Here is a 9,978-nt window from a genome sequence, read left to right as displayed (position 1 = left end):
TATCTTGCTTCTCAAGATAGGCGTGGATGGCAATATATTTTCCTCTTAGGACTAAGGCAGGGGCTATTATTATATAGGGGAGAACTAAGATTTGCAGTGGCTAAGTGTCCCAGCCTTGAAATGATTGCGTCTGGTTCCAGCTGGGCCAACCAGAGCCCACACACTACAAGACCTTTTCTGTCTCCCAGGGAGCCCCTCCATTTCTGTGCAACTATCTCATCTGTGTATGTGAATGCTGGTCTTCTTCTTTATTTATTTATTTATTTATTTATTTATTTATTTATTTATTTAATTTGAGAGAGAGAGCGTGTGCACACCTTTGGGGGGGTGGGGGAAATGGCAGAGAGAAAGGAAGAAAGAGATTCCCAAGAGGGACTCTGTGCCATAGCACAGAGCGTGATACGGGGCTCCATCTCACAAACTATGAGATCGTGACCTGAGCCAAAATCAAGAGTTGGATGCTCAACCAACTGAACCATCCAGGAACCCCCCAGTGTTTGTCTTCTTAATTGGTGTCCAGGATAGTATTTTTTGTCCACATCCTGATCCAAGTTTCAGGAATCCTCCCATTACATTGTATGTTCTACAACTCCAAGACAAACAGGACCCAAAGTAATCATGATACCTTACAAACATGAACCCCTTTTTTTGTAGCTATGGTTAAAATAATACAAAACCATTAAAAGGATTCTTTTAAACCTGCCCTGTATTTTGACATAACTTTTTCTCTGTTATCTTTTAGTTTTATCCACTTATATTATGTAGTTATACTACATGTGTTATAGAACGTTTACGTTACTTGTAAATATTTTCCTATGTTGCTCATAGACTTCATGTAAACTATTTTTAGGAGGCTTAACTTTTTACACTTGTCAACCATGTTACCATATTTTTCTTTTGAATCTTAAAAAGATAAGATGGTTTATCTTCTTCTTATAAATCCTAAGTGTTTATGCCTGACTAGTTTTCAAGAGGGATGGTTCATAGGGTGTTGGATAAATATCTGGAAAATATTTCTCATTAAATCTCAAAGTTCAACACAGAGTTACTTAGTGTGTCAGACTCACCGATGTTTTCCAACACACAGCAGGCAGCCAGGCAGCACCTGGCAAGGGAGGATAAATAAAAAGTCAACTGATAAAATGGAAGAACATATCCATGATCAGTGAAGCTTGGGGGAGACTACCAGAGAGGAGGTAGGATGGCCTAAAGAGAAAATATTTAGTAAACGGGACTAGGGGAGTAGACAAAAACTAAAAAGGGAAATTTTTTTTGATGTCAAAAATATTTCATCTTCTGGGTCTTCATGCAGAGATACCCAGGCAATGGAACAAGGAAACCAAACCAGTGTCTCCGAATTTCTCCTCTTGGCCTTTTCAAGATGGCCAGAGTGGCAGGCTCTCCTCTTTGCACTTTTCCTGTGCCTCTACTTAACAGGGCTGCTTGGAAACTTGCTCATCTTGCTGGCTATTGTCTCAGACCACCGCCTCCACACACCCATGTATTTCTTCCTTGCCAATCTGTCTGCAGTAGACCTCTGCCTGCCTTCATCTACAGTTCCCAAGATGCTGCTGAACATCCAGGCACAGACTCAGACCATCTCCTATCCTGGCTGCCTGGCTCAGATGTATTTCTGTATGATGTTTGCCAACATGGACAATTTCCTTCTCACAGTGATGGCATATGACCGTTTTGTGGCCATCTGTCATCCTTTGCGTTACTCCACCATCATGACCCAGTGCCTTTGTGCCTCTCTGGTGGCTGTGCCATGGATCCTTGCCACTTTGAATCCCCTCTTGCACACCCTTATGCTCGCCCGTCTGCACTTCTGCTCTAACAACATCATCCACCATTTCTTCTGTGATATCAACTCTCTCCTCCCCCTCTCCTGTTCCAACACCAGTCTCAATCAGTTCATAGTTCTGGCTGCAGTGGGGCTTATTTTTGTGGTACCTTCGGGGTGTATCCTGGCATCCTACAGCCTCATCATCTCTGCTGTGATGAAAATCCCTTCCACCCAAGGAAAACTCAAAGCTTTCTCCACCTGTGGATCTCATCTTGCCTTGGTCATTCTTTTCTATGGAACAATCACAGGGGTCTATGTGAGTCCCTCATCCAACCATTCAACTGAAAAAGACTCAGCTGCATCAGTAGTCTTCATGGTTGTAGTCCCTATGTTGAACCCCTTCATATACAGTCTAAGGAACAATGAGCTAAAGGGGGCATTAAAGAAAGCTGTGAGCCAGACCAAAATCTTCTCCCAGTAATTTGTACTGATTGAAAGGCATTAAACAGGAGGCAAGTCCTCATGAGATCATTGATATTCCAGTCACAGTTACAAAGCTGTTATCAAATACCTAACTAAAGTTGGCAACGACCTAAATTTGTTACCTAATCACAGGATTTATCTATTTGAGCTCCCAAAGGTATTACTGTTGTTGGCAAACATGCGGACAATAAAGTCCCTGAAAATCACAGTAAAAATATGAAATCAACATTCAATTGCATCATTAAGAACTTCCAGATGGCTCAGATCAACATGGAAACATACATGGGGAGTGCAGAATGGAGCACCTCCCCCCAGGCCTGTCTTCGTAGAGTAGGCAGGAGGGATGTAACCACATTGTTGTGCATGAAAAACAGTAGAGAATAAAATTATAATAAAGGTTTTAAATCATAACTGCAATGAGAGGTTAAAGAAAAAAGATATTGATGAGGGTGTAAGAGATCAGGTAAAGTTCAAGACAAGCCACACTTGGTCTGGGTCCTAGTTGCAAAGAAATAGAAATCAATTTTATTTTTACATAGAAACAATGAGAATATGCCAAATCCATTAAGGAAGCCTTGTAGGTAAGAAGGAGCATGGTGTGTGTGAGTGAGTAAATGTACTGAATAAACTAATCTGAAGGGGTGAAGTGTCCACATGAGGGATTGTGAGGAATGAGGGATGGGTTGTTATTTCTTACCCTGATGTTTTTTTATATTTAGTCACATTTTGTAATTGTATCATATGAATTCCCTATAACCTATCTTTATCCCTTGTGTGAAAAGCAGCATTTATATCATCCTTCTGAAATCTATATAAACCTTCATGATGGTCTGCAGAAAATTGCCTGGAAGACTATTAACCATTCTTAAACTTAAACTCTGTGCTGTTATTTAGAGGTGTCTATGGGAGAAGCAACCACACCAGCAATTCAGAGCATATGCCTCTGTGATCTTTGATTTGGAATTCATAGCTTATGTAACAGATTGTTTTCTGTGTCCGTGTTATCACCTAGAGCCCATATGCCATATGTCCCATATATTAAGTCATACTATCCAAAACATCTCTTTAAAGTTGGTAAGAAAAATAAAATGTTTAATCATTTTTTTCTTTTTTATGTTTATTTTTGAGAGAGAGATAGAGTACAAGGGAGAGGAGGGGCAGAGAGAGAGGGAGACACAGAATCCGAAGCAGGCTCCAGGCTCCGAGCTGTCACCACAGAGCCTGATGCAGGGCTTGAACCCATGAACTGCAAGATCTTGACCTGAGCCAGCTGGACACTTAACCAACTGACTCACCTAGGAGCCTGCACTTCAATTGTTTCAAATCATAACTGTAACGTTTGTTGCAGTTCAAACATTTATTGAAATGTTGCAAGGACCACAAAGTATCAGAGACACCACTACAAGCATGAAACCTACAGATAACACAATGACTCTAAACCCATATCTTTCAACAATAACACTGAATGTAAATGGACTAAATGCTCCAACCAAAAGACATAGGGTATCAGAATGGATTAAAAAAAAAAAAAAAAAAAAACAAGACCCATGTATTTGCTGTCTATAAGAGACTCATTTTAGACCTGAGGACACCTTCAGATTGAAAGTGAGGGTATGGAGAACTATCTATCATGCTACTGAAAGTCAAAAGAAAGCTGGAGTAGCCATACTTATATCAGAAAATTAGATTTGAAACTAACAAGAGATGAAGAAAGGCATTATATCATAATTATGGGGTCTATCCATCAAGAAAAGTTAACAATTGGGGGCGCCTGGGTGGCGCAGTCGGTTAAGCGTCCGACTTCAGCCAGGTCACGATCTCGCGGTCCGTGAGTTCGAGCCCCGCGTCAGGCTCTGGGCTGATGGCTCAGAGCCTGGAGCCTGTTTCCCATTCTGTGTCTCCCTCTCTCTCTGCCCCTCCCCCGTTCATGCTCTGTCTCTCTCTGTCCCAAAAATAAATAAACGTTGAAAAAAAAAATTAAAAAAAAAAAAAGAAAAGTTAACAATTGTAAATGCTTATGCCCCCAATTTGCATGCACCCAAATATACAAATCAATTAATCACAAACATAAGCAATCTTATAAGAATATGGTAATTGCAGGTGACTTTAATACTTCACTTAGAGAAATGGACAGATCATCTAAGCATAAAATCAATAAAGAAACAAAGGCCCTGAATGTTATACTGGACCAGATGGACTTGACAGATATATTCAGAACTTTTCATCCAAAAACAGCAGAATACATATTACTCTTGAGTGCACATGTAATATTCTCCAAGATAGATCACATACTGGGTCACAAAACAGCCCTCAATAAATATAAAAGAATTGAGATCATACCATGCATATTTTCAGAACACAACGCTATGAAACTTGAAATCAACCACAAGAAAAAAATTGGAAAACATGCAAATGCATGGAGGTTAAAGAACATCCTACTAAAGAATAAATGGGGGGCGCCTGGGTGGCGCAGTCGGTTAAGCGTCCGACATCAGCCAGGTCACGATCTCGCGGTCCGTGAGTTCGAGCCCCGCGTCGGGCTCTGGGCTGACGGCTCGGAGCCTGGAGCCTGTTTCCGATTCTGTGTCTCCCTCTCTCTCTGCCCCTCCCCCGTTCATGCTCTGTCTCTCTCTGTCCCAAAAATAAATAAAAAACATTGAAAAAAAAATTAAAAAAAAAAGAATAAATGGGTCAACTAGGCAGCTAAAGAAAAAATTTTAAAATATATGGAAGCAGAGGAATGAATTTTATTGCCAGATAATAGAAAAGATTTGAGTAAATAGAAGTCCCAACATACTCTTTCTTCCTTAGTAAATTTGGTAGATAAAAATGAGAAGTGAAGGGGGAGCCAAGATGGTGGAACAGCATGGAAGTTTTTTTGCGTGTCTCGCATCCATGAAGTACAGACCAACACTAAACCATCCTGCACACCTAGAAAACTGACTTGAGGATTAACACAACAATCTGCACAACCTGAACCACAGAATTCAGCAGGTACACGGCGCGGAGAGGTGAACTTGGGGAGCGAGAAGCCACAGCAGGCAGGGAGCTGGTTTTGCAGGCAGAGAGAGAATGGAGATGGGGGGGGGGGGGGGGGGCACGGGGGAGAATATGGGAAGGCACCTGGAGAGAAAGTGGAAAATTGGAAACAGCCGCAGGGACTAAACTAAAAAGGGAGAAAGGAAAAGGAAAGAGTTTAAATTCCATCAAGACTTTATAAACAGGGTGGGGCACAGAGGGTGAAACTCCGCGGCTAGATACCTGGCGGTGCTCTGGTGGGAAGGAAGAATCCCCAGGAGCAGAATGGGGTCCAGGAGGTTCTCGGGCCACACGGGGAAAAGTGGTTCCACTGCTGGAAGGACATTTGGTAGAGAATGTTGAGGCCACCTGGCCCCAGCAGACCCTGGAAGGTGGCCACATTCGCTGGTGCTGGGGCAAGGTCGTTAAGGGTGAAGCCTGGTGCCAGATGTGTGCTGTGATTTTCCATAGTCCCTGAAACGCTGCTGCTACACTATCTTGGGAACTTTTTCTGTGGCGGGCTGGCACCTGGCCACAGTCTCAGGGCACCGGCAGCAGCAGGGTCCAGCGGGCGTTCCTGGGTGCAGCCGACATTCAGCCATTGCTCATTCAGCCATTGCTCGATGAGACCCTCCCGCAGAGGGGCGGAACGGGTCAAAGCCGCAGTCCTTTGGAAGTAAGGGGCCGAGGAAAACAGCCACCTCTGAGACAAAACTCAGGAGAGAGGTACTGCCTAGGGCCTGTTTACGTAGAGTGAAAAAGCAGGGAGTGGACGAGGGCTGAAGACGGAGGACAGGTGCGCGATTGCTGATCCGGGAGAACAGACCGGGTAGGTGAGTGATGCCATTTTCACCGCTACCGCGCAGGCGTATAGGCACCTACAGGCACCATAGCAATCCACCCCAGTAGGCTAGCAGCGCCATCTAGGGGAGAGTGGAGCTGTTACACTGAGCCCCGCCCAACTGAGCCAACTTCGCTCTTCAAGAACACAAACCTCACCACCGGCTTAATTTATGGACTATAAAGACCTACATGGACTGACTTATAGAGCAAAACGAAGCAATTTCAGTCCTACCTCAATCTGTTAGCATGTTTATCTACTGAATTTCCTTTTTTTTCTTTTTCTCTTTTACAATTTGTTTCTTTTTCTTGAATAATAAAGAGGAAAAATTCATTTTTATTAAAAATATTTTTATTTTATTTCCATTACTATATTTTTTACTTTTGTGTAAATTTTTTCAAATTCTACTTTACTTCCATCATTTTATTTTAGTCTACTTCTGTGTATTCACCTTTTCAAATTTTCAAGCAATTTCCTTTTTTTCTTTTTCTTTTTTCTCTTTTTCATTTCTTTTCTTTTTCTTTTTTTTTTAATTTTTTTTTCAATGTTTATTTATTTTTGGGACAGAGAGAGACAGAGCATGAATGGGGGAGGGGCAGAGAGAGAGGGAGACACAGAATCGGAAACAGGCTCCAGGCTCTGAGCCATCAGCCCAGAGCCTGATGCGGGGCTCGAACTCACGGACCGCGAGATCGTGACCTGGCTGAAGTCGGATGCTTAACCGACTGCGCCACCCAGGCGCCCCTCTTTTCTTTTTCTTGAATGCAGAAAGAGAAAAACTTCATTTCTACTTTCAATCTCTATTAAATATTTTTATTTAATTTTTATTACCATATTTTTTGCTTTTATGTAAATTTTTTCAAATTGTATTTTCCTTCCATCACTTTATTTTAGTCTACTACAGTGTATTCACTTTTTCAAATTTTCAAATGATTTCTATTTTTTCTTTTCTTTTTTCTTTTTTTATCTTTTTTCCATTTTCATTTCTTTTTTCTTAAATACAGGAAAAGAAAAAATTCGTATTTATTTTTAATTTGTATTAAAAATATATTTCTTTAATTTTTTTCCTTCTAAATTCTTTACTTTTGTATATATTTTTTCAAATTCTATTTTACCCCCATCATCTCGTTTTAGTCTACTTCAGTGTATTCATTTTTTCAAATTCTCAAATGATTTCCTTTTTATGTCTCCCCCCCCTTTATTTTCTCTAATCTCTCAAACCACTTTCAACACCCAGATGAAAACACACCTAGGATCTACCATCATCTATTCGATTTGTGTGTGTGTGCGTGTTTTAATTTTTAATTTTAACACTTTTTTAATTTTCTTTTTTTTATTTCAATTTTTCTACCTCATTAATTCCTTTTCTCCCTTCAAAATGACAAAACGAAATAATTCATCCCAAAAGCAAGAGCACAAAGAAACTACAGCCAGGGATTTAACCAACACAGATACAAGCAAGATGTCTGAACCAGAATTTAGAATCACGATAATAAGAATACTAGCTGGAGTTGAAAATAGATTAGAATCTCTTTCTGCAGAGATAAAAGAAGTAAAAAATAGCAGGAATGAAATTGAAAATGCTATAACTGAGCCGCAATCACGGATGGATGCAGCGGTGGCAAGGATGGACAAGGCAGATCAGAGAATCAGAGATATAGAGGACAAACTTATAGAGAATAATGAAGCAGAAAAAAAGAGGGAGATTAAGGCAAAATAGGACGATTTTAGAATTAGAAAAAAAATAAAATAAATTAAAAAATAAAAATAAAAACAAACAAATAAATAAGTAAATAAATAATAAAGAATTAGAGAAATCGGTGACTCATTAAAAAGGAACAGCAGAATCATAGGGGTCCCAGAAGAGGAAGAGACAGAAACAGGGGTAGAAGGGTTATGTGAGCAAAACATAGCATAAAACTTTCCTAACCTGGGGAAAGACACAGACATCAAAATCCAGGAAGCACAGAGGACTCCCATCAGATTCAACAAAAACCAATCATCAATAAGGCATATCATAGTCAAATTCACAAAACACTCAGGCATAGAGAGAATCATGAAAGCAGCAAGGGGAAAAAAGTCCCTAACCTACAAGGGAAGACAGATCAGGTTTGCAGCAGACCTATCTACAGAAACTTGGCAGGCCAGAAAGGAATGGTGGGATATATTCAGTGTGCTGAATCAGAAAAATATGCAGCCAAGAATTCTTTATCCAGCAAGGCTGTCATTCAAAGTAGAAGGAGAGATAAAAAGTTTCCCAGACAAATAAAAATTAAAGGAGTTTGTGACCACTAAACCAGCCCTGCAAGAAATTTTAAGGGAGACTCCCTGAGGGGAGAAAAGACAGGAAAAAAAAGCAACAAAGACTAGAAAAGACCAGAGAACACCCCCAGAAACTCAAACACTACAGGCAACATCATGGCAATAAATTTATATCTTTCAGTACTCACTCTAAACATCAATGGACTCAGCCCTCCAATCAAAAGACATAGGGTAACAGAATGGATAAGAAAACAAGATCCATTGATATCTGTTTATAAGAGACAGATTTGAGACCTAAAGACACCTTCAGATTGAAAGTAAGGGGGTGGAGAACCATCTATCATGCTAATGGTCACCAACAGAAAGCCAGAGTAGCCATACTTTTATAGCAGACAACCTAGATTTTAAAATAAAGACTGTAACAAGAGATCAAGAAGGGTATCATATCATAAAGGGTCTGTCCACCAAGAAGATCTAACAATTGTAAACATTTATGGTCCAAACATGGTAGCACCCAAATATAAATCAATTAATCACACACACAAAGAAACTCATTGATAATAATACCATAATAGTAAGGGACTTCACCCACAATTACAGCAAAGCACATATCATCTAAACAGAAAATCAACAAGGAAACAATGGCTTTGAATGACACACTGGACCAGATAGACTTAACAGATATACTCAGAACATTTCATCCTAAAGTAGTAGAATACACATTCTTCTCCAGTGCACATGGAACGTTCTCCAGAATAGATCACATACCAGGACACAAATCAGCCCTCAACAAGTACAAAAAGATCGAGATCATACCGTGCATATTTTCAGACCACAACACTATGAAACTTGAAATCAACCACAAGAAAAAAAAAAAAATGGAAAGATAATAAATACTTCCAGACTAAAGAACATCCTACCAGGGGCGCCTGGGTGGCGCAGTCGGTTAAGCGTCCAACTTCAGCTCAGGTCACGATCTCGCAGTCCGTAAGTTCGAGCCCCGCATCGGGCTCTGGGCTGATGGCTCAGAGCCTGGAGCCTGCTTCCGATTGTGTGTCTCCCTCTCTCTCTGCCCCTCCCCCGTTCATGCTCTGTCTCTCTCTGTCTCAAAAATAAATAAACGTTAAAAAAAAAATTAAAAAAAAAAAGAACATCCTACCAAATAATGAATGGGCTAACCAAGAAGTTAAAGAGGAAATTAAAAAGTACATGGAAGCCCATGAAAATGATAACACCACAGCCCAAAACCTCTGGGACGCAGCAAAGGTGGTCATTAGAAGGAAGTATATAGCAATCCAGGCCTTCCTAAGAAGGAAGGTCTCAGATACACAACCTAACCATACACCTTAAAGAGATGGAAAAAAACAGCAAATAAAATCCAAAACCAGCAGAAGGCAGAAAATAATAAAGATTAGAGCAGAAATTAATGCTACCAAAACCAAAAAAAAAAAAAAAAAGGAGAACAGATCAATGAAACCAAAGCTGATTCTTTGAAAGAATTAACAAAATTGATAAACCACTAGCCAGTTTGATCAAAAAGAAAAAGGAAAGAACCCAAATAAATAAAATCAAGAACGAAAGAAGAGAG

At 40.2% G+C, this 9,978-nt stretch overlaps 1 protein-coding gene across 1 annotated transcript; it reads left to right on the top strand.

The window, feature by feature from the left end:
* The first annotated feature begins 1,325 nt into the window (after positions 1–1,325).
* Positions 1,326–2,267, top strand: LOC115514761 (olfactory receptor 1F12). Its single transcript, XM_030316938.1, has one exon. It carries the CDS (start codon positions 1,326–1,328, stop codon positions 2,265–2,267), a length of 942 nt encoding a protein of 313 aa, XP_030172798.1.
* Positions 2,268–9,978: the final 7,711 nt, after the last annotated feature.

This window comes from Lynx canadensis, chromosome B2 (genome assembly GCF_007474595.2).
Source record: "Lynx canadensis isolate LIC74 chromosome B2, mLynCan4.pri.v2, whole genome shotgun sequence".
Lineage (NCBI taxonomy): Eukaryota > Metazoa > Chordata > Mammalia > Carnivora > Felidae > Lynx > Lynx canadensis.
This window is presented reverse-complemented; position numbering and strand designations above follow the sequence as displayed.

Coding starts and splice junctions, on each gene's coding strand:
- LOC115514761 (XM_030316938.1), top strand. CDS start 1,326: ATGGAACAAGGAAACCAAACCAGTGTCTCCGAATTTCTCCTCTTGGCC.